This window comes from Rhyacophila brunnea, unplaced genomic scaffold (assembly GCF_057557595.1).
Source record: "Rhyacophila brunnea isolate RB1 unplaced genomic scaffold, BYU_Rbru_1.0 scaffold_2, whole genome shotgun sequence".
Taxonomy (NCBI): domain Eukaryota; kingdom Metazoa; phylum Arthropoda; class Insecta; order Trichoptera; family Rhyacophilidae; genus Rhyacophila; species Rhyacophila brunnea.
This window is the reverse complement of record NW_028232859.1, coordinates 9,277,515-9,304,054: the sequence shown is the minus strand read 5'-3', so window position 1 is coordinate 9,304,054 and position 26,540 is coordinate 9,277,515. Positions and strand designations below refer to the sequence as shown.

At 32.5% G+C, this 26,540-nt stretch overlaps 1 protein-coding gene across 2 annotated transcripts; it reads right to left on the bottom strand.

Annotated features, from left to right (window-relative positions):
* Positions 1 to 1,696: 1,696 nt before the first annotated feature.
* On the bottom strand, positions 1,697 to 26,540 carry Uck (Uridine-cytidine kinase). Of its 2 annotated transcripts, none has more exons than XM_085947762.1 (6): positions 26,367 to 26,540; positions 23,815 to 24,071; positions 22,962 to 23,107; positions 20,441 to 20,538; positions 19,056 to 19,104; positions 1,697 to 3,365 (listed from the first exon to the last, which is right to left on the bottom strand). In XM_085947762.1, the coding sequence occupies exons 1-6, from the start codon at positions 26,460 to 26,462 to the stop codon at positions 3,160 to 3,162; spliced, it is 852 nt and encodes a 283-aa protein (XP_085803888.1). In that variant the 5' UTR covers positions 26,463 to 26,540; the 3' UTR covers positions 1,697 to 3,159. The 2 variants fall into 2 exon arrangements, with proteins under 2 accessions (XP_085803888.1, XP_085803887.1); XM_085947761.1 differs by lacking the exon at positions 1,697 to 3,365 and adding an exon at positions 13,518 to 14,880.

The following is a 26,540-nucleotide window of genomic DNA, read 5'->3' as shown; positions in this document are numbered from 1 at the left end:
GACTCGGATACTATAGAACAGTGGTTCTCACGTGAAATTGAACTGTGGCCGCACAATTGACATTTGACAGTTCTATGGAAACCTCTGGTGGCCGCACCAAATTTCACTTTTATTGTGATTGAAAAAATTAAAGCTAAACTTTATTTACTAAAAAAATGGAAGAATTAATAGACAAGTCATTAAATTTAATAAAAGAAATTTGAACATTTTAGTAGGTACATATCTATTTATTTAAAAATAATGCAAATGGAAATTCGTCAATACTCCTTTTATCCAATGCGAGCCGCATGGCTGCTTCTAAATTTACATCTGTCAACTGGCTTCGATATTTGTTTTTTATGAAGTGCATTACACTGAATGACCTTTCACAGTATACAGTAGTAGAAAAAATCGACAATATTAATAAAGCAATTGTTGCAAAGTCTTTGAATTGACTTGATTCTTGGTCAACGTATAACTTCGACCAAAATTTTTCAACCGTGGTATTATTAAAATGGTCTTTAGGTACTTGGTCACGACTCATTTTCAATAACGCATATTTAACATTAGCCCAGTTAATTAAATTAAATACTGAAAATGACGTCGGTGGCCGCAGAAAAATCCTCTAGTGGCCGCACATGAGAACCACTGCTATAGAAAGATACCAATCACAAAGGAGTAATGTTTTTCTTATTCTGCCAATGTTAAAAAACTTGAAAAATAACACCATATAAAATAACATAAATTCTTATATTACACTACACTGTAAACAACTAAAATCTAATTTAATAATTTGCTACGTTTATATCTAAGATATTTTTTATAAATAAGGCATTATTTTCTAAGATACCTAAAGTATTTCAAAGAAATGTATTGCATTGACAAATGTTTTGTGCATTTTACTGTGATCAAATGTCTCTTCGATTGTACAATCAATGGTACAACCATTATATATATTTAATTTAAAAAGCTGTCGTAATTTAAATTAATACTCTATGACAGTTGAAATTATAGATATGTAATCTTTAATTCGAGTTTCTTGGAGATTTTATGGATAATATATTATTTATGATAAAGATGTATTAAAATAATAAACAACATATCCATAACAATCAGTTATTCAGTTTGCAATCATTTTATTAGTAATCATAAGAACACCTAATATGAAATAAAATGGCAAGTAATTAATTTTCCAAATAAATAAATGTTGTTTCAATAAAATTACAGTACACAACATTAAAATATAATATTATTTACATAATATTTATTATAAAACTGGTATATGATTAACCAGTGCGCAAAATAGTGAAAATAATTAATGAAGAACTATTAAATAAATAAAAAATATTTACTCCAATAATTTGAAACGTCATGGTGTAACAAAAATAATAAAAAAAATATATGACTGAATAATATGAAAAATAACAAATAATGACCATAAGAAACATTTATTATGTGTGCCAAATTAATAATTATTGGCAGTTAATAAAATATATAGTATATTTTGATATATAAAATATTGTTTGTCAATAAAAAAATATATGAAGTCGCAAATGAAAATAATGTTGAATTGCAAAAATACATTTGGCTAAATTTGCACTAGATAGATAGATACTTACATTCAAATTCCTTGATCATTTCTAAGTACACTTTTCATTTAAATAATACCTACACTTAAAGCAGTACCGTACTTAAACATTCATATGTACTTCCTTTTGGTAATCTCTCACGGGACAATAAACATGCACATGGATAGTTCGTAGTGTGGCGATCGGTCAAGTTCAAAGCTTGTAAATTCCGGTTATATTTTGCATGTCAACCACCCCCATGATTTTAGCTAACTTTGCATATATTTTAGCCTATGAATGAATATGTAAGACTATATTATTATAGTCAGATAAAATTCTCCGTACACTTTCAATTATTAATCCATAAAGTTAATCATTAATAATTTATTATCAATTGAATAAATTTAATAAAATGAGAATTTCTGACATCCTTTAGTCTTTGTGTTAAATTATTATGTATCACCCATATAATATTATTTAAACAGAGCATATTACATCAAACTGACGAAAATAAAACATGTTTTTTTTTTTAATTAACAATCGAATATAAAACATAATCTAGTTTTTTTTAATTATTTCACACATGAAAATATATTTCAATTGATTGATAATTCCTCGCCTAATTAAACGTGATGTGGTTAATTAATTTTTACTTTCAACAACAATGGAAGTGACACTGGCTTTTGTCCACAGTCTATATATATCAAATAGAGCGAGATAAGATTTTGTAGATAAATACATGCTGAGAATTTTGTGTATTTTTAAAGCCAGAGATTGCAGACTTTTGGTGATAAAGTGAAAGAAGAAATAAGTGAGTATAGATTATTAAATCACATATTTAATTTTAAATTTTCCAAGTGAGGACCTATGACAATTGTTTGGCGTGCACTTCTACAACTATGAAATAATTACTGCTCATACGAAATCGGACATGGATTCTCTCATATTATACTGTCGTCTTCTGGATAGAAATGTCCATCATCTGAACTCAGATCCGACCGTGGACAAATGCCTTTACTGTTTTCAAAATAGGTAATAATATGTAAATAGCCACCATTAACATTATTCTCATGTTAGAAGATGTAGAAATTAAAGGTAAAATTCACTAATCTAAACAATATTACAATATCAGTTTTGCCCCGTCCCATAGCTGTGTAATAGTGCCATGCGGTAATTTTTGATAGTGGGTTTTCTTTTGAAGGAACATCTAACCATCTTGGATTGCACGCCACTGATATAACATTATTATTAAAATTAGCAGAAAAATGACAAAACAGAATTTCAATATTTTTTACCAATACCTGTGGTTATATTTATCTGATTCGAACAAAATATACTGACTAGTATTGTATTTTTTGGTATTTACAAAGTATTAGAAAAAATAATATTACAATACCAAAGTTTACTGATAAAAATAACACGCTCCTTCAAATTCTCGTCTTTCATTCATACATCATAAAATAAACCACTGTTTATAAAATTATTTAACGTTTATAATAATAAGAAACAGCAACTTAGGAATAACTGTTTTATCGTCAATGGTTAGGCTAACAATATTCTAATTTGCTCTTTTCTACAACCCGGCTGCTGAGACTCGATTGTCAGCAGCACCTCAGTGCGGTCTGGATCCGACTGTAGATCTTCGCCCGCCTCTCTGGGGGCTGGATTGCAACTGCGGAGATCCGCATTCAAACATGGGCGACGGGGGCAACGAATCCACAATCGGGCGGAAGCCGAGCTCCACTCTGTCCGGTCTGATGTTGCCGCTTCTCCCGTTCAAGAAGTCCCGAATGTGCTGGACAATCAAATCAATGGCAACTGGAAAAAATAAAAGTATTTTAGTAAACGTGGGAAAATAAAACTTTCAGTCAGTTCACTTACTTGTAGTGAATGGAAAGGTGTGGGACCCCTGGAATTTAAGTCGGCTTAATTTACAGCACATTGCTCCGGATAGACCAGTATTTTTAATCCAGAATGATACTACATCTGGATACATATATAAGTACCATATTATTTGATTATCACATATTCAAACTTAAACAGCTGTTCTTGTCGGCCATTTTTAATATGTCATTAATGTTTCATAAAATTCTAACATCATTATGCATTATATTCTTGAATAATCTCTTTTTTTCTAGTCATTTAAAATTAAATAATTGAAGAGATATTACGATGAGTGATTCAAGAGAAAATAATGACAAGATAAAAAGAACTTTTTATATACAACGTTTTTAAATTTTCTGTTGAATCATATAAACTTGACTTGCTAGCTTAAACGATAAAAAAAATTTGTACATGATAGCAATAATAGTGAAATATCATTTTGATTTGCATGGTAACGCACGTATATATTAATAATTTAGTTGCTAGGACCCCCGACCCCCCTAGCAACCAATAATGGTGTCGAAATAACTTTTCATAGAAAACAGAATTAACTGAAAATGAATTCAATTCTACTTAAAGATGGCTAAAAGTATTAAAAAAATGCATTGGCATCGTGTTCTGATATATTCTTAAAGTTTCAAATGACTAGCTAGTCGGGAAATTAGTTAAAAATCGATTGCAAGATTTGTACCGGACAAATAAGAATACGAGCTAAGAAAAACGTCATAAAAAATATTGTGGTATGTATGTATATACTACATTTTTGTTGTATTTCATTATGAAGAATATGCTAGATGAAACTAGAGAATATGCTAGTTTGTTTATTATATATTATTATATTATATTAAAAGTGCTGTTATTATAATTGACGTGACAATAAGACAAATAAAACACAAGATTAATATTATGCAATAGATTTTATTCATAGTACGGAATACATTATTTTATAAAACAACAAAGGATAAAGAAAAAACATATTGGTATCAAAAGAACTATTAGATAATAAAAATTAACACTATATCACTCATTCTATAACTCAGAAACACTTCATATTTTTAAATATTAAAACATGTAGCGTAAATCATAATACTTTGAATAATGATGTTTCATTTCATTCTTTCGTAGTAGAACATCGATTATCTGAGTATTAGAGGATTGAGGTATTTCGAATAACAATAAATCCTGATAATCGAAAAAGATGATACTTTTATTTAGCTCAGTCGAAGAAAAATTATTGGTTAATCACCATTCTCTTATAATCTGAATAATCGAGGTTCTACTGTAATACTTCATCAGGTCGAATAATATATATATATTATTCAGCCTTTATAGGAAAAGGAAGTAATATTATGAAAAAAAATCAACAGGCTTTTAAAGATGAACAACAGTGCTCACTAAAATCTACTGGAGATGACTAATACAAGATATTTATATATGTATATATTTGATAATTTAAAATTATCAAAGAAAACTTTACATTGAATAACATTAATCAAGAATAACTCAGGTTTCGCCTTTCAGTATCTTCATTTCCATGTACATTCATGTCAGATAATTTTATTTGGTTTCAGTCAACAGTATTTATTTTGTTCAATTTTTCTTGGTAAAATTTTGTACATTGTTTTCCAATAGGGAAAATATATTTCGTTCATAATTTTATTGAAGAAAATAGGAATAATAGACATGGAATGGATCGTAAATACAATACAAGTATTCCTCGACACGTGACCAAGTTACGTTCCTTTGGTCGAAAGTTGAGTTTCATAATAATATATTACATTTCCTTGGCTACAACTGCTAAATGTTATAAGTCGAGGAATACCTATATATCGAACACAACAACACGGTAAATACACTTTCATACGATAGTTTTGAGATAGTTGTAAACAATAATTCGTCGCCGTAGATGTCGAGGGGGCCAAGCCACAAATGTGGCAAAAATGAGTAAAGTATACAAAATCATTTTAAAATCATCAAAGATGCAGTGGTCAATGGATTTAAGCCACAAAACTTTTTTGACTACATTTTTTGTTCATTTCAATATTCAGTGGTCAAGAGATATAACACACATAACTTCTAAGATAATATTTTTTTTAGTTATTTGTACAAAATAATAAAAAGATAACACCACAAAGTATATTATATGTTCAAAGTTTCACCATTATATCTTTAATAACAAAAAAGTTCAATAAAAAGTTGCTTTTATTTGTCACACAAAATCTTTGCACGCCTGTTTCTCAGCATTATGATTTTGTAGACTGTAGACTTGTAGGCTCTCTTGACATCTACGGCAACGAATTATATAAGTAGGTATGGCTTAAGACGTACAAAATTTACAGAGTTACTCAGTTATTAATTTTTTTTTTATCCTACAAATTAAAAATAAATAAAAGACAACCCTTTCAAAGATGCGATTCTTGGAATACTTTCTTCTGATATTGTCTATTGGCTATATTTAGTTAATAATACCCAAAGTGTTGCTGTGTTTTAAATAAATATAATTCACAATTTTGACACAGAATAATAGCAATAAATAAGTTAAATAGAAATAAGAAACGATTTTAAATAAGAGAAAAAAGCAAGCGGTATTCAAATTTAATTATTAGGATTATGTATTGGGTAGAAAAAGTCGCTAATTATATTTTATTATACAATGATTATTATATAATCAACAAATGCCATAAATATATTTAATAATTGTTAGTTATAGTGCAATACATAACTTATCATATTTTTTAAGCACCAAAAACTATGTGGATAACGTTTTGAGCAGTATTTTATTTGTTGTTTCATAATACATGATTAAAAAACAAAACTACAAATTGTTGTAAAACAAGTATATCCCAAGATTTGAAATCGATTAAATCGAATTTATTGTAATAGAATCAAATGTAATGAACCAGTATTTTTTATAAATAATATTAATCTCATTAATGCATCGCCATATTTAAAATTATCAGTCCCCTAGGGCAGGGGTCGGCAAACCGCGGCTCGCGAGCCGCATGAGGCTCTTTGGGTATTGGCGTGCGGCTCTTTGCCAATTTCACAATTGTTATTCTTTGTTTCGTACACTTATTATATTATATGACATTATCACGAGCCTAATTTTCCCTCCGTGATGGCACAAGTGGGGCGCTCTAAAAGATCTACATAAAGTAGATATTACGATTTTTAATACATATTATGGAATAGCTTTCCGAACTCATATTCGAGTCTACATTTTAGTATGTATGTGAACAATCATTTTCAAACATGAACAATATAAATAGCATTTAGAGAAGCCAAATAACCGATAGAATTTTTTCTGAGAATTTGAGAGTCGCGCCTGAAATTAAAACTACAAGTTACATACCAAACATACACACTCTCCAAAGAAATCCATGGAAGGTCATTGTTCACATTAGTTTTAAGGAATGCGTAAACATTGTATGTAATTCATATTCTGTAAAAATTATATTTATAATGTCAACAATAAAAACATATAATATTAAGTATTTACGTTAGTTTATTCAGGAAATCTTCATAACTTAATAAATAAATAATTATAAAATGTAATTAATTCATTGAAATAAATCATATTTATAAAAATATACGTATGGCTCTCGAATTTTTTTTAACCGTTGTGCCACTCACATTTGGCTCCTTTGGTTCAAGAGTTTGCCGACGCCTACCCTAGGGGAATGAAATATTTTATAGTGGTAACATTATGTTTATGATTCAGGTATAGAATATAAACCTAGTCTTCCCCAATGTGTTGAATGACCAATCACATGGTTAATTTGAGCTTACTGCAATAATTTCACATCATACATTGGATGTAGAAATTGTGTCGCCATCTATTAGATGGCTAGGCTTGTTAAAAGAGAATTCAATAATAAAAATCTTATTTAAGAGGTGTTTGTTAAAACAAATCTGTGGAAAAAGGATCAATTCAAATAAATAGAAGGATGAGATATCTTCCGAAAGCGCTGATGAAAAATTAGTGAGATAATTTTAATAAAAATTCTTCACAATTTTTTTATGGCTTATATGAAGTGAATAGATAATAATCCGCTCCTAATCACTCAGTATCATTCTTTTCCCACAGAAATTATTGTGCATACATTCAAAGCGTTTACAGTCTTATAGATTTGGCTAATTTTTAAGTCCGAAATGTCGTATACGTCGGATATTCAAATACAATATTAACTAGTTTTAAGATCATGAACTACAGTAGGTGCTCGGTAATCCGCCATTCACCAATCCAGCACGTCCAATAGTCTGGCATTTTGCAACACAGCTCTCCTGCTCTATAATCCGGCAGGTTTCACATTAAACTGCCGGATTACAGAGCAGATGTTTACATCAATTTTTATGTTTACATAAACTAATAAAGATTTTTACTGTGCAAATCTGTGATAGAATTATTTTTTATAGAAATCCAATAATCCGGCATTTCCGACAATCCGGCATAGGTGAAAAAATATGGGTGCTGGACAGTGTTGTTGTTGTTGACAGGGACATCGACCGGAAAGTGGAATTATAGTACAGACCCTCCAAAATTATAGTATATTAAAAATATAGTACGCGTTGTCATCTGTTGGAAATGTATAGGTTTTGTTTCTCAGGAAAAAAAAACGGAGAATTTGAGTAACTATGAGACCCCTTTTCATTTAGGTAGGTACTTCTTCCGACCAAAAATGCTTACCGAAGAAATTTCATTTTAAACCAAAATCAAGGGATTTTTTACGTTTTTCGAGTATTTTTTTTCCAAATCTTATGCTGCGAAATTATAGTACTTTGCACCAATTTATCGAACGGAAATATCGAAATTTTAGTACTTTTTACATATTTTTTGCGATATTCAAAATTATAGTATTTTGGGCGTACTATACCTGTTTTATATCGTACATAGTACGCGGACCAACATTATAGTACAAATACTATAATTATAGTACGGTTGGCAACACTGGTGCCGGATTACTGAGCGCCTACTGTACTATAGAATTTGCAATGTCATTGTGGAATTGCCTAATACATGCATAATATAATATTGTCACTCTGTCAAGTTAATTGACTTTGGTTGTTTGGGTGTGCATCATACTATAGTGTTAAAACAAATAGCAAATTTACCATAACATATTTGTTAAAAATTCGAGACAATATTTCTTCACATGAGACGTGTGCATTTGAGATTCTCAAAAAATGTTTTGTGGAATGACGACTACATTTTTATAATGTTCTAATTACACGAGCAGACTCATGTCTAGTATTACAGTGAGCAATCTTCAACCTGCAACTGCAATTCCACGCAACAATTCAAATACCAATTTGATTGTCCCGGTGGTTGTTTTGATTGGTTCACAACATACATCATGTTCGCTAGTCTTCAAAATTAAAAGTAAACCAAAAAATATGTGTTGGCTCACCTGGTACCTACAATAAACATTTTTTTTTTTTAATTGGCTCTACAATCCTATGTGGACCTGTCTCAACAAGTTTTATGAAAAAATGGATGTTAGCCATTTTGTTCAACCTATTAGATCAATGATACTCAACCTTTTTTTCTTCGGGCCAAATACATATATTTGTAAAGTAACGCGGGCCGCATCACTACTGGTGTGACGAAAAAAATCATGAAACTCCCCCTTTTTTCACAAATTATGCGTGTTTTTTAAATTAATCGTGTGCAATAGCAACACTCTTATACCAGATCTGATGTGGACCATAATGACAATACTCTTCGGATGTCACTATCTGTGCGTCAAAGTCGAACGAATCTCAAGATATACGAAATTCCTGATAATAAATGTGTTTCGGGCCGCACATAAAAGCTTAAAGGGCTGCATGGGGCACGCGGGCAGCAGGTTGAGTATCGCTGTATTAGATCCATACTTTGGGTTCAAACACATATTGAAAGAACATGTGAATTTTCCAGACCCAAAAGACAGACGACACTGTAAACAGACACGTTATCACTCAGCTATTGTGGGCATATTATTGTCTGTAAAAATAATTTATAAACTCGGGAAACTATAATTATAAAACCAAATGACAAACTGACAGCAGTGTGCGGTCAGACTCTGAGTAGTTGGATCGGCCTAAAATAGAAATATTTCTACATCACTCGAGACTCAGTGAACAGATTGAAAATGACATGTCTTGATGAGGTCAGAAGGTCGGTTAGTCGTTGAGTGTGTGTGTCTGCTTGTGTCATTATTGTATCATAATTGCAACACTACATAATATACACAATTAGATTTTTTTTTTTTTGAACTTTATAACTAGGTATTAAAATCGATAATTTAGTTTCAGTCATAACTTGGTAAGAATATTATGTGTAGGAAAAATCTAAATTTTACTAAATCGTTCATCATTCATTGTTCATAATTTTACATAAACTTTTATAAAACTAATATCATAGAATCTACTACAATTTGATATAGATAAATTATAAATTAGATGCAGCATTTTTTTATGTTCATACAATGTGAAAATATAAATGTTGACCAATTTAAAAAAACATAATCTTAGTGGAAATACTATAATACTAATATGGAAATACTCGACTAAGTAATGCAGGACAATTGAATGCAGTTATGCAATTAAAAATAACTGTGGTTGACAACTAGATCTAGTTTTACTAGATTGATCCTTGTTCTTCAGGGGGGTTTTGATTTGGATGCCATTGCGGCGATTGCTTTCATATTGAAGTCAACTTCAAGCGATAATCAATCTCGGTTTTGCACAAGTATCGTGTGATCTATAGCTGCATAACTACGTCCAATTGTAGTATTAAGTGATAGGGATTGAAATGATTGGACCTAACCAGAGTTACTTCCCTTAGTCAGAATTTATATGTAATACAGACATTTGACAAACAGGTAATCTGTCCCACCAAAATAATTTATCACTAATGACAGGTGACATTTACGGAATCAAGCTAATAGATTTCTTAAAAATTAATGGAATCGATAATATAAGGAAGATTATATTTGTTTCAAAGAGCAACTAGACAAAACACTAAACCCAAAACACAGATCATGAATGATGTTTTACAAACCAATTTGATTTAATTTGAATATTTGTTAATAGGCAGAAACTCAAACAAGCGGAATTATCTCATAAGACAGGGGTGACAACCTGCGGCCTGGGTTTTTATGGTCTCAAGTGCGGCCTTTTGACTGAATCCAAATTTTACAAAATAAATCCTTTTATTTTTATATAAATTTTTATTTATTAGGTATAAAAAAATGTTTGATTATTTTTTTATCATTTTAATGCGGTTTTATATTTATAAAATTTATATTATAATAAAACCCCGTAGAGTATCAACGGAGTGAATGCGCAAGCATCGGGATAGAGAGCGTACTTTATCTGTGATACGCCCGCAGTCATTTTTTTACGTAAATCTAATATGTATAACTATTTAGTAAATCTGCCAGTTTAAATAGTATTTATGCAGACGGACGACATCGCAACAGTATGGCTTGGCAGTGTGCATTTATCCCCTCCTCTGTATCAGCAAATGCAGAGTTGCCAAAACTTTCAGACCATATATTTGAACTTTCTACATATATTTGAGACATTGATTTGTCTGACACGATACCCTGTCCCACTTTCAACTAACAAGTGCGCTAGTTTGTTTTTGGCATTTGGCAACGGTGCATTGTGTTTCTGTTTTAAGTATAATTTGTAAATAGTTGCACAACTTGACAATATTTTTGAAGTCTGTCTGCGTAACAGCCCATCCATTAAGTGAAAGAAAACCAAGAGAATGCCAACGGATGAAATCATGATGATATTTTAATGAGGATCGGGAATCGCAATATTATATTGTTTCTGCGAAGGATAAGATGATTATTTTGTTTGTTTTGTGATACTATAATATCAGCATTGAAGAAAATCAATGCTCACCAGCATTATAAAACTCATAAGGACCAAAATCCTGGTAATAATGCAACTGAAGCAACATATAAAGTCGTTTATGCGGGATGCTTAGACCCCGATACAGTTTTAAAGTGCAAACAATTGCCTCTTTCAAGACCAACCACAACTGATAGGCAGCATGAATTAGCCTTGAACTTAACAGAACAACTCCATACAATTCTTCCAAAGGAAAATACATATTATTCGATTGCTTTGGATGAATCAATTGATACTACTGACTCGGCACAGGTTTTACTTTGTTCGGGTTATAACTTATAACAGAAGATTTTGTTTACTATGAAGAGTTACTCGCCTTGGGAACTCTTACAGGCAGAACACGTGGAATAGATATCTTCAAGAACCTTAATGAAAAATGTTGCGAAATTGGAGGAGGATTTATTGCACATATAAAAAAAGAATTAACAGATCCAAATGCCCTCATTTCTTTCCATTGTATCTTTCATCAACAAAATCTCTGTGCTAAGTCTAATATTTTAAGTGACACTTTGCAACAAGTTATAAGTATTGTTAACTATATTCGAGCAAATGCAACACGGCATCGGCAGTTTCGTAACATGCTGAAGTCGAACAATGAGATATTCAGTGTGGATTTGCCGTATCGTTCTAAAATGCTTTGGCTATCACAGGGACAGGTGCGAGAACAGATAGTTGAATTTAATGAAGAACAGAATCTGCAATGTGAGTTATTGAAAGTAAATTTCCATATGAAGGTTGCATTTTTGTGTGATATGTTAAATCAAAATGACTTGAATATTTCCTTGCAAGGTGGAAAAAAATCCCAGCATTTTGTAAAGAGCTATCTTTTTTAACAACACTCCTTCAACAAGAAATTTCGGATGAACATTTCCCCCAGTTAGCGAAGATCATTGATGAGCAGAATAATTATATATTTTCGAGTCATTTGTATTAATTGTAGAATACAATGAAAGATTTACCGATTTTGAGACTCATGAAATCGTACTGCAATTAGCATTTCAGCCTCATCTAGTTGATGTCATCAAGGCACCTAAAGACCTACAGATGGAATTGATTGAGCGCTCAGTAGATGATATTTTCAAGTCATTGTTTGATGCTAAAAAGATCCAATTGAAATATGGAAAAATGCGGTAGAATACCCTTCGGCAACATGCTCGTAAAATGCTTTCCTGCTTTTCAACTACATATTGCTGTGAATCTACATTCTCCTATCTAACCCTAATCAAGACACGATTAAGGTCATAATTGACAGATACCCATTTCGAGGATCAACTAAAACTCCGGAATCCTACGCTGCAACCAAATATTCCAACGCTTTCCAAGATTAAAAGCTTGACATTAAAAGCTGTCAAATTAATAAACATAGTTTTCATTAATTTGAAATATTTACTATATCCGTTATATCCGTGTAAATATATGTATATTATAATGTATGCATACATTTTAAAGGGTAAACCCGTAAATAAATGAATTAATAAATTTCATTGTTTTCCTTCATTTACAAAATAATGTACACTCATCCCTCGATTTATGCGGTTCACTTTTACGCGGTGAAGAAAAAACAAAAACAAATTTTATTTTTTCTTAAAAAATCCTTTGGAACCCTCTACCGCGAAAATTGAGGGATACATGAATTTTTATATATGTTTCTTAAATGCGGCTTTATTTGATTTAAGATAAATGAATGCGACCTTCCGACAAGAAAAGGTTTATCACCCCTGTCATAAGATATTATATATTATGAATTATGGCCCAGTACAGACATAATAACGTATGGTTGAGAGTACCTACCGGTGGTTGAACACGTCACATACACAAGCTACTTGCAGCTGTATATACACATGTTCACCGCTCAGATGGGTCAATGACTACCGTACCAAGTGACAACTGTCCGACTCAACAACGCTTTGTGTGCGAATGTCTCAAAGAAATACAGTCTGCAGTGTGTGGCAACCTTGTAACGCATGGCCTTAGAGAACACTCAATGCATTGAATGCAGGCAAATTTTGGTGCCACTTTTAAATTGTTTTAACACAATGTGAACCCAACAGCCAAATAACAATGTCTCTCAACAGTGATAGAGGGTTGGACGACATCAAAAATTGAATATTATAGTTTCCTTTAAAATTGCCTTAAAATACGTTTACAAGAAGTGTATAAATTATTTTCTTGTTTGATTTTGGATGCATTTATGTTTGAGGTAGATATTAAGGCACAGTTTTTACAAAAAAAAAGAAATATTGGTAAATAATTTCTTAAAGTGAACCGAATATTGTGCGGTTATATTCGCCATCTTTAATTAACTGGCGATATGCGTACAGGGCAAACATTGTGTCAAGTCAGCAAAATCCTTATCAATTTCTAATGCTATAATTGAAAAGTAGTTAAGAAAACTGCATTCAAAACTTAATTATAATGTTTCCTGTTATAAAATAGAGTTATACTAAAAAATCAAAGATTCACACTAGTATTACTAATAGAATAATATTCTAAACATTAATACAAAGAGGTTGATTAATTCGATACATAATATACAGATAATTAGAAATAACATTTGTAAGTATCATTTTTGATGAGACAAATCGTAGGGACAGAAACAAATGAAGGATTCAAACCAACAATTCCATTGGTTGATTGATTGAAGGGGTATACAACATTAATGTAATAGTCTTATTTAGACTATAATACAAATCATTCATGCAATTGGAGTGAAACTTTTTTGTCCTCTGTTTGTAGTAACTATAACATGATTTAGATAGATTGATAGAGTAAAAGTATTTATGCCTAAAACCCCGTGGCAAGATTAAATGATGCTAAATTACTGTGCATAATATTTATATCAATATTAAGAAATCATTCACACCTTTACTAGACAAATCATTGCATTAGCATTCGAATTCGTATAGATCAACTCCCATATTTATGCATACACGAGCTGTTAATGTTTCGATAATATCAGTACACATACATTGTTATATGTTTATTTTTATTTCATTTATAATATTTGCTTCTGGGCAGAGGTTACGCTCTCAATTCTGTGCAATGATTTTATAATGGTATTTTTAGACGTTAATCGAAAATTTTAATACAGTTAGAAATGTTTATTTTACAATTTCTTAACTCCAAAATTCTGGGATTGAATTTTATGGAATGCCGTTAAATCGAGTCTCTACTGTACCTCCAAGTGTGTGGTGGCCATATTTTGTTTTGTTTATAAATGTGGAATAGAAGAGTTGACCGTTACTGATTCAAACAAGAAATTCACACGGACAAAAGAACCGAATCATTTGTCATTCGAGTATAGTTAGTAAAGTAATTTGACTTGTTAAGGTGATAGCGTGTCACTATCGGCTGATGTTGTCCTCGAGGCCGTCGGTGAGCAGCCATGGCCGCAGGGTGTCGGGGAGGGGGCGGATTGCATCCGAGGCCACGCCCTCTTCAGGCTGCAGCTCCGCGTCCCACGCGTCTGCCTCCTCTTTGGCCGCCTGCAATTTCTTTTGTTTCAGAATGTCGCCGATGTGATGGACGATTAGGTCGATAGCGACTGCAACAAGCAACCAGCATTTTGTCGGATATTTTCTGTTCTGTCTTTTCGCACTCTGTTATCACAGCATCGTTACATTTTCTTTTACAACTCTGTCTGCACAAGCTAATGCCGACGCCGGATAATAATTTCAAAAAACATACCATAACAGAATGAATAATTACCATAAATGACTTGTAACAAAAGAATTCCATAAAATAATTGAGGAACTGCGGAATAAAAGGATCTAAGTGCATACATAACCATTTTGAGTAAATCAACTGCAAAGTTAAATATGATATTGTAAATTCCACATCAATATTTTCAACTGAGGTATTGTTCTGAAATAATATACTCCCGGAAAAATAATAATATTTCATTATATTATTGTTGTTAGTGTTTGAAAGGTAATAAATCAGGCAAAACATACAATGAAGATAGGTCTCTATTACTACAAATACACGTAGTTCAAGAAAAGTAATTCAATGCTATGAAATACTTTTTTCATACAAAGCATACATTTTTGAATCCTTTTTAACGCATAAATAGGTATGTGGTGATGTGAAAACTGGTACTAACTTATTTTTTACTTATATATCACTTGTACTCTTTTAATCCTCGCTACCTCAATTATTATCTTCATCGGGATGTTTTTGGTTTTATGATTTATTTTGACCGATTACGAATTAAGTATCAATAGCAAGAAAATAATAATGGCATTCATTTGAAGGAAGCGTGAAAAGATTGTTATTAAAACGTGAAGAATGAAAATATTAATCGATGAACCATTGCAACAACGAAAATTAACAAACACACTTCAATATCCATTTAATTGCGGGCGTAATTTTTTTTTTATCATACTATTGCCAAATGCAGAGATGTCTACGTTCTACAGTAAGTTAGTCTTATATAATAAGAATATTAAATTCATCACTTGTTTTTCTCACTTCCACTAAGTCTCTGTAGCGCGGTGGCATAAGAATAAACGTTGCTTAAGACCACTTAAACAAATATGTATGACTATGCATTTGGCCCTTGGTAAATATTCTGCATAATTTAATAACCAATCTTTATGTAGAATAAGTACTACATATTGTGTTTTATTTTAATTAATAGCAGTTGACACCAATATTGTTTTGAATACTGTGACAACCCTTCCCTAATTTAATCTAACATAGTATACAATAACCTACTAGTTAGCTATCAATGATAGCATAATAAATTCCGCTTAAATAATATGGTACCCGTATACTATACAATAATAAAAATATTCCATAAAATATTTTTCCAGCCTACGTATAATTTATGATGATGAATCGACAAAGTATAATATGCCAAATAATGAAAAGTCTTGCATTTAAAATGCCAATTCGGAATGAGGATTTGTGTGAACAATTGAAATGTATGAGAATCAATCCCATTGTATGTAGTGGTGAAAGAATTAAGCATGTCTAAATGACATAACTATCTATTATACCTTGTAAATCCAAAACACTTTTTTTCAGGAGACAACGAACTAATTTTCATTTTAACTCTTTCGAATCATTTGCGATTTTCTCTGAAAGGAAGTGTTTCCGCTGTAATTTAACATATTCTGACGAAGATGCGAATCATATCGTCGAAATGCTAAAACCTGACGCTAATGACTCGAATGTAACTTATCAAAGTAACTGTGGGAATAAAATCATTACAAAGTAGACTCAAACATAAGACCGAAAAGGGTTAAATATTTGGAATGGAAATAAAAACAACCCTCATGCAAAATAGGAACGACTATTAATTGGTATGTATGTATTCATGAGGTTTGCGAATTTTTCTGATGTATGGTTGAAGTAAATAATTTATGAGGTTTTTGAGGATTGATTTTTAAAATGATTAGACATGTTATGGGTGCAATAATCTTACACAGATGTGTGATTACAATGAATATCTCAGTTTGATCAAAATGAGATTTGAGTTTTACAAAATAGAATGATGACAATATTATGAATTGAAAAATAAACCCTTCAAGAGCTATAAGTATTGAAGAGTATAATGTAATGTGCGATTTTATTTTTCATCATTAAAAATTCAATCACATTGAGAGTACATAAAATATACACTTTATTGACTTACATGACCTGATTAATGTGTAGGCATACGCGTTCATGATTAACGAATGATATATTATCCGCTTATAAAGTCGTGTATACCGGTATCGAATCCCGATTCTGACAAATTGTTTTTTTCATACGTGTTTGGACCCAGAAAAGCATGTAATTGACATCTATTGAGAAACGACTTAAAGTGTCCCAGATTCACAACGGATTGTAAAGCCAATGAAAAAAGAATGTGTATGATAACTTAATATCTGCTCACGAGTTCAATGTAATCAATAGATTTTATAGTAAAGAAAATAGAAACATGCAAATATACAAACATCTTTAAATGTGCAAGATATTGTTTGCCGAGAATGATTTTGTATTCAAGAACCAATTAATAGATAACAGAATGAAGGATGTACACTGCGGCTTCTATATCAAGACATACATGTCACTGCGGTCGTTTCAGGAACTAAAACCGTTGCAATACCGCCAGCATCCAAAAAGCGTGTGACGTAATACTGTCATCGCATACAGCGCCATAACGAAGATGTCAATATATAGAAGGTGCACAGTATTCCAAAATATTTTTATAGAACTGTACCAGACATAGCGTGTATGGTCGAGAATCGGACATAGCATGTGTGCGGTCAATAATTTGACTGCATTATACAAAAAATGGACCTAATAGGTTGAGCAAGTCGCTGACATCCATTTCTAATAAAAACAAAATCTGTTAATACAAACCTCCACTCTGTGGAGGCCCATATGAACTTATTAGGATCGGACATGGTCGAATGAATGAATACAAAAACAGATTAAGTGATATCATAAAAATATAATTATGAATGACTGCTAGAATAGCTACATTTTTAGCCGTGGTACTTGCAATGTATAGACGGCCCTCGATTTTTGAACGTTCTACTTTCGCACTATTGGCTTTTTCGTACATTCCAATTTAGATTTTTATTGATAATGCAAAAATTGTGCGATGCCATGCAGTCACTCCTCTCTCCTCCGCTCCCCGTCACCTTCTCAAATCCGTAAAAGGGTGTAATTCAACTGTCTCTTGACAAGTTTATAAATAAAACACCTGATTGCTAATACGCCTCGTTAACTTTATTACACCCATTGATAAGTACACTTTTTGATGATTTTTTTTTCACCCCTTTACATTCGAACACATTTTTCAGGAACCAATTACGTGCGAAAATTGAGGGCCGCCTGTATTGCATTTCAGCAGGTGTGCAGGACGAGACGAAATTACTCAAATCATGTTTTTGTCTTACCATTAAGTAATTTCCACACATTCCACTCGCCTGCTGAAACGACTAAATGTAGCTACTACAATCAAATTAACTAAATAAATTCAAGAAGGGACCGATCTAGATCAATATTTATTTGAGAATGTTTTGATTTAAACACAGTTTTGCCAATTGGAAAGGAAAATTTCTGAGTATTCTGGCAATAGTCAACCTATAAAATAACCAAAGTAAAAACATTCAATTACATATTGAATGTTTTTGATGCGATTACAGTAGTTTTTTTTTTTTTTAATTTTTTTCAACTTGTATTTTAACTTCCTATTTAAAATGTTCCAGTGTAACGTATTACGATAAATTTGGTATTCAAGACAAGCATCAGATGTTTTGAGCACATGCGACCAATTACAAAATATGTGTGTCATTCATTCAGTGGCTGTTTATGTAAAATATCAATTTTGTCAAAAAAGACACAATATCAAAATGCACACGATATGGGCCTCCGCAGGGTTATCTTAAAAAACTTTTATAAAAGGGAGGAGTGACTGTCAGCCATTCTATTAATAATCTAATTATTTCTCTAAAACATCGCTTGATCTATAAATATCGATGTACGATTATTCTTATGTATGTATGCGTTTCTAAATCACAATAATATTGTTTTTTACAAAGTATGCATACTTACCAATTGTTTGGGTCATTTAGAACCACAAAAATAAATTATTGGTGTTTCGATAATGCCAAATATTTGTAATAGAAAAGACAACAATGTTGCAAGTGTGTAACAAAATTAAAACATAATAAGAAAATAAAATGGTTTCTAATATACTAGCAAAAGGAAATGTTCACTCACCAGTGTTTTCTGCTCCTCTTGGAATGATGACATCAGCAAATTTCTTGGTCTGGAATTTACAAAAAAATTATTATTCTCTGAATTTTATATTTGTTTTGGAAAACCTCATTATAGATATAGTTTTAATTTTTGGGCAAAGGGCTGCATCGGTAATTTAAATGAGAGAAAAATATGTCCAACATACAGTAAATCCTCGACTTACATAAATTCGTACCTACTTTCACGATTTAAAAAAGTCATAAGTATTTTGTGTCATTCTATGATTAGAATAATTATACTCATTAAAGTTCTAATCACAGATCATGTGAAAAGTTGAGTACCTATGTAATCTATGTTAATTACCAAGAAAAGAGGAATAGTAATATAATAAATGGAAAAATTATGCATAATATGGATAGAAGACGTGCAGCAACAACAAATTCCAATAAGCCTGGTAATACAGGAGAAAGCCTAGTCTTTTTGAAAACCTAAAGTGTAAAAATGATGATAGTTTTGATACATACATTAACTGCAAGCCACGGATGGTTTCAAAAATTTAAAGGCCGTAATAAGCTACACAACATCAAACTAACAGGTGAGCATCACCCGCAGTCAGTGCAGATACATGACCAACATTGTTTTTTAACTTGATGGAGAAAAAAGGGTGTATTATTTCAATATTGATAGCTTTATTATCAACGATTAACACAGAGCAGACTGGATAGAGTAACCAGCGATTATACATATCAATCCTCTAAGATTTAAAGGAACAAAATAAAGGGTAAGTGCACTAAAATGAAGAATATTTTTTTTTCGAGTGCACGACATGCTCTACTATGAATAGCGAACATATGACATTAATAGAATGGATTGAAGATTTCTTTCAAAACATTTCTTTTGTACGACAACATCAGGGTTTTTTTTTCTCAGATTCAAGCGATTTCTGTACTTTAATTTAATATCCATAATGGTAGAATTCAAAAAGCAGTATCTTTATTTTGTTATCAATTTTTGGCCCATCATTACCACCAAATTTTCATATGAACCCATGTAGACCAATAACCTAACCTGGGTCGGACATCTCGGTATTGCAGTTACGTATACACAGACGCTACAAATCGGCCATTTCTAATCTAACCATATCAGTCTCCTACTCCTACCAGTTTAAATTTTTGTTGACGTTTTGAGAGGTTGCGCGCGTCACTGTCGCGTAGCTGTATGTGCATGCGAGAGTTGCAACATTCCTACGAGGTTTGATCTATGGCTGTGTCGCCAACGAGACGATTTTGTAAGATGTTCCCGGAATAAATTCTTGTTATATAGAAACTATTTTTAGAACATAATGTATGATAAAAAGCATCGAAAGTGCAAAGCATGCAAAGTTAATAAACAAAAGAATAACTCACTGGTGAGCAAAATTCGTCAAAAGCTGGCTTGACGAAATTCATGTACTGGTTCAACACTTGGTCCAGGTCTCGGCCTCTTTCGATAATATCACGTGGCACTGTTGGAAGGAAAAATAATTAGTGGCCATCATAATTATTACCGTAATACCTGCACCGCATTCTAGTGTCTATGGTTACAGTACAACAGTGGCAAAGTATGGTGGTAGGCTGTTAAGATCCGACACAAATAGTGCAAACTAAAACTTTGTCAGTCAAATGAATTGGTTGAACTACAATGTGTATGTAGATGGTGTTTGTTAGTATTTAAAATTCAATGAAACCCTGCCTAACTAAAATTTGGGGGTGAAAAGATCACATAGCATATGACATTGCAGAGGTTGCGTTGGATATGCTAGATGCATCAAATTCCAGAGGAGGTTCCAGAAAGGTAGGCTATGCATTAGTGGCAAAGGGTGTAGGTAGACTTAAGACCCGACATAAATAGTGCACACTAAACTTAGTCAGTTATACTTATTTTTTTTTCATTAAACTAAAAGTACAAAATATAGTAGATGGTGTTGGTCAGTTTTTTAAATTCAATTAAACCCTGCGTAAAGCAAGCCATAGTAGATAATAGTCAAAAAATATTCGTTTTTTATAAAATATCCAAAATTATGCCATTAAACCAGTGGTGCCCAACCTTTAGTATATCTCGAGCAAATTAAGAATTTAAAAATTTTAGGCGAGCCACACACTTTTTTTTTTGAAAAAATCAGCACAATAGGTAAAAGAAAAATTGCAGATGTCTGTTGATTCAACACATTGTAAACTTCATTTTGCAGTGCAGTAGATACAAATGATTTTGAAAGTATGCCTGTTCGGAAATTGATGTCCAATAATCATAAATTAAAATGAAGAGCATACTTCAGTGAAACAGCAAATAATTTTCATCAATAGGTGGGACATAATTTCGCAAGCGTTGCCAATCGGAGAGCGATAGTCGACGTGTGAGCATGTCAATTTGTTTTGTGATGGCGTCGGAGGAATTAATTCTTAAATCGTGTAAAGATGACTAAAAAACGATACGAATTTACTCGAAAAACAAAACATATTAATGAATATATTATTATTATTACTTAAATAACAATAAACATAACATTAAATGGACGCATGTTGAATTTTTATGACAAATTATGTTTTGTTCGTCACGCGTTCTTTGCACAATCTGCGCGTCGCACAGTCACGATCGTTTTAGACCATGCCTCAGCTGAAGTATAGCCTTAATCATTTGCAAATATTGTATATCGAAGTTTAAAAAATTTGGTCCATATAATTTTATAGTGAAAAATATTGTTATTTGTGACTTGTAAAAATTATAAAACATCGATGTTTTTTGCAGAATATTATTAATTTATTGCTGAGTTAAATGATAGATATTGTTTCAAATAAATGTAAAATGGCGATGTGGTGCAGTTATTAAAAAACAAAAAAAATAATTTTGTACTATTCTATTTGAATTGTTTTTTGCAATGTTTGCAATTTTTGCCTATTTCATGAAAAATGTAAGCCCGTTGCCTTATTCATGAATTAGGCAAAATATTTGTCGAGTGCGTGAATTCGGCAGTAATTTTTCTGCCTAGTTCATGTATTGGGCAAATTAGATAGTGGCGCTCCGGTGGTGTTTTTTTGCAACTAAAGCAAATGTGTCAAATGCTCATGCATTGGTCAAAATAGATGGTGGCGTTCCGGTGGTGTTTTTTGCAACTAATCAAACTAAGCAAATGTGTCAAACGTCATTGATTATATAAAAATATACCAATCAATAACTACAATGACGTTCAAATCCATTTACTATGCCCAAAAAAAATCTAGAACTATATGATAACGGAAGAATTTTATTAAAAGGTATTTTCGCGATTTGATTCATGCTTGGGTATCAGGCAATGGTCGAATGTTTGTGATAGTATGATTTGATAGCTTGTTGACAGTTGTTAGCTAAGCTCAAAATGGACATTCAGTTGAATTCAAAATCACAAAACCTAACCTAATAATATTATATTATAATTATATCATGTCCAATTATAACTAATAAAACCACCCGTATTAAATTTACTTTTTCTACTGTCATGTTGACAGTTTAAGAATTCCATACCCTGCCGAATTCACGCACTCAGCAGATAATTTACCTAATTCATGGATAAGGCAACGGGCTTGGATTTTTCATGAATTAGGCGAAATTTTGCCGATTTCATGTAATATGCAATTTCACACATTCGGTTTAACATGTATACACAAAAATAAAATTAGTGTTCAAGGAGCGCTTGTCTGGCTATTAGCTTAAATTGGATGCATATGTAAGCACACCATGGAATGTTCTGTACTTTCAATAATATCCCTCTGTATTTACTGTGATGAACTATGTTAGTTTCCATCATATTGTTACTAATTTACTTCTTATGTAAGAAGAAAAACATTAATCAAATAGCTATGCGGTTTACATTCGGTATATTGTGTAAGAAATGTGATTAGGATAATAACTCACCTCTCCGAGCCAATCTAGTGTCGGAATCTGTATCAACAAACAGCTTCATGTGAAACAGCTCTCTTATATTTGTAAAGTAAAACACTAATATGCCCTCAAATAATACAACATCTGCGGGATATATCACTGTCTTCTGATCCTTGCACCTAAAAAATATTCAGACATTCATTATTATCATTATTAATACCATCAACGAGACCCATGACGTTATAGGCCGACGCTTAAGCCGCGCGGCCATCGTGCATGCTAAACTTTATCATCAATGTGTACTTATTTGTTTTCATTAAACTAAGAATACAAATTGGTATTGTTCAGTTTTATAAATTCAATTAAACCCTACCCATAATAGATATCAGATAAAAAATATTCTTCCATCCACAAAATATCTAAAATTATTCTATTAGATCATACATAATTTTAGAGATAGAGCAGTATTTTTTTTCTGTTATGGTTCGGCTTAGGCCAAGTTAATTCGAATTTAAAAAATATATGCAATGTGTATTCTTAGTTTAATGACAACAAATAAATATGACTGACAAAGTTTAGTGTGGACTATTATCTCCACAGTCTACTTCCACCCTTCGCTACTACTTGTGAGGTCCAATTTTACTCTCTCCAGCCACCGAACTCGTGATCTCTCGTAGTGTTATTATTCCAACTGTGTTGCAGTGGCTAAGGCTAACTTATGTAATTTTACTTACCCAACTCAAATTGGAACCCAAACCAGAAGACATAACATTACAATATTAACATGGCAATGCTGTTCTGTTGCATATAATGAATATATGCAGGATTATTATATATTATGTAAAATAGGAAATGAACGAGAGAGAAAATATAATATTTAACTCACACAGAATTTTTTTTATAATCATACACAGGAAGTTCACATTTCTTCCCTAGGAGGATATCTTTAAGTGAGGAATATATCAATTCATCATCGAACGCATCGGGATGGTCAAAATTGAACTGGCCCTTCTCGGCCTTCTGCTTTTCAGCGGGCGTCAGCTCTCGGTAGAAAGAATCTTGACTGATACAAACCACCTGTCTCTGTTTGTGATCAACATCCACCTGTCCCAGCTTTTCCATTATCTTTTGGCAAACGGTTGACTACAAACAGAGGGAACAAAATACATTAGAATAACTAGTACATACTTTGATGATTTTGCATGATTACGGAACACACAGGCAGCATTAACATATTAATATATAATTTTTAGTCATACATTAAGGAGGGGGAGGCATTATATTAAAAAAAGAATTTCTCAGAATCATTCTTTTGAGGAATCTTAATAAGACTTTACATGAAGATTCGCCATTTTAGGAGATTGGCCATGAGATCCGTACCCTTCAACCAAGCAATATGTGATTTGAACCCTATCATGGGGCTCAATCCTGTGACTCACAAAATATGAGACAAGCACGATTCCTTTTACTCTACAGCTGCAGATTATATCATTCAAAAACCGGTGGTAATATTGATTTCCAAAAATTGTCTTAGATAGGATTGAGCTATTACATTTGTAGAAGGTGTGTTAATGTTAGTGTATAATTAGTCATGTAAATCATCTATATGAGGAAACGCGACATGCTAGGCTCCCAGTCTCTCAGTTGCCAGTCATCCATTAAACAGTGGTACCGATATCAGTAGATTCGATGAAAAAATCATATTTGCCTACCAAAATTGGTAGCACTTCTAACAACGTCATGCCATAAACATAAACCATCAAGATACAAGATTACAAACCAAGACGTCAAAGAAGGCAACAATATAAGGATGTATCCAAAATCTTCTTTTATCTTGTCTTCTGTATCTGTAATATTGGTATAGTACCAAAGCTTCGTCATCACTTGACCCGCTCGAAGACATTATTTATTAAATATTCGATGACAGAATAATAAACTAAAGAGAGTGATGTATTCTAGTAATTGCGTCAGCATGCGTGTTGTCGGATTTTTGGTACGATTTGCAACATCGGCATCATGCCAGTTTGACAGTTTTAGGTTATGATATTAATGTTCCAGTAGCACTGTGGGTGCTTTTTACTGGTTCTCCGTCATCGTAATCTGTCAGTCGCCATTTTGAATTTTAGCTATCTTTTTGTCATCGAATTATAGTATGCGGTCCAAGCCATTATAGTATTTCGGCAAAAATTATAGTACGTGTAGAGAAAATGAAAGTTTTTTGTTTGTCACAAACATAACGGAGAATTCGAGAAATTCCGATGTCCTACTTAATTATAACACCTCTTACGACCGAAAAATGCTAACACCGGCCGCCGTCATTAACTGTCACGTTAGTTTTTTAGAGTAGGTATACAACGCAAAACCATGTCCATTGACTAAAATCGCACACTGAGATCTTATTTATGCTATTTTTTATAGTACTTATTCCACTTTAATTAATATATTAGGACCGGTTTCGTCCGCCTCAGTGGGACATTTTCAACGTTGAAAATGTCCCACTGAGGCGGACGAAACCGGTCCTAATATATTAATTAAAGTGGAATAAGTACTATAAAAAATAGCATTTTTTTAATTGTGGTATTTTTGACGTACTATACTTTTTTAATAGTACGCGGACGAAAATGTAACTTTTCGAATAGTACGCGAATCAAAATGTACTATAATTATAGTTCGGTTGGCAACACTGCGCTCACTGACAGATGACAGCGGCCGGTGGCGGAGAACCAGTAAAAAGAACCGCACTGTGTGCGAAGCACCCCCACAGGCCAGTTTCAAGATACTGGAGTTTCAGTTCCGGCGGATTTTAGTTGCTGCGTCGGCGGAGGGCCTAAGTCTCCAAGGATACGTTAAAAGTCAGTTTTTAACTAAATCAATAAATATGCTCTGAAAATTAGTGAGCACGACAGACATGTCAGTATGTGCACTGTAAAGAACAATGATAGGTCACCTATTGACAGCAGCGAGAGGGGTGGAAGAGGTAGGACCACTCGTTGTCGGAAAGTTTCCAAATGCTTCGGCTTGTACTTAAGTCGGCTTTGGGTTGACCGATTTTCACTACCTGTCAAATAGTATGGAATAGTACCATAAAATGACAACATCGCGTCTCGATCACTCTTAAAGACTGAATTGGAGAGACAGTCAGCACTTTTACGTGTAAACAGTTATTGTCACGATAGTTTAAAATACGCACTACACTATTGCTGCCAGTAAACCCATGCACATGTACAGGCACTACCCATATGTTTTGTTTTTCGCTTTCTTATGTCCGAACCCATTGACCAATATACTTTTTTCCGCACCGCATTCGTGTAAAACTATAAAACGTCTCAGTGGTTCATTTTTAACAAAACACAGAGCTTCGAATTTCCTGTTCTAATGCACCAAAAATAGATCATTTCCTGCACAATTTAACCTAAATAGAATAAATATCTCAAATACCTTGCCACTAGCTGTACCTCCAGCCACGCCAATCAAGAATGGTGATTTTCCTTCCATGCCATTCATCTTCAAGCTAAATTTTCTAGCACCGTTCATATCTATTATGTAGGTACCTATCTATTACTTCGATCGTAGAATTTGTAGATTGCGTCGCAGGACGCAGGAGCGAAAATC

What these genes read in the sequence shown, in the direction of transcription:
- Uck (XM_085947762.1), bottom strand. Translation starts at nt 26,462, where the DNA reads ATGAACGGTGCTAGAAAATTTAGCTTGAAGATGAATGGCATGGAAGGA. An exon ending in GAGGTACAGCTAGTGGCAAG is followed by an intron (nt 24,072 to 26,366) that starts GTATTTGAGATA and finishes CTCTGTTTGTAG; the next exon opens with TCAACCGTTTGCCAAAAGAT. An exon ending in CACTAGATTGGCTCGGAGAG is followed by an intron (nt 20,539 to 22,961) that starts GTGAGTTATTAT and finishes TCCTTCCAACAG; the next exon opens with TGCCACGTGATATTATCGAA.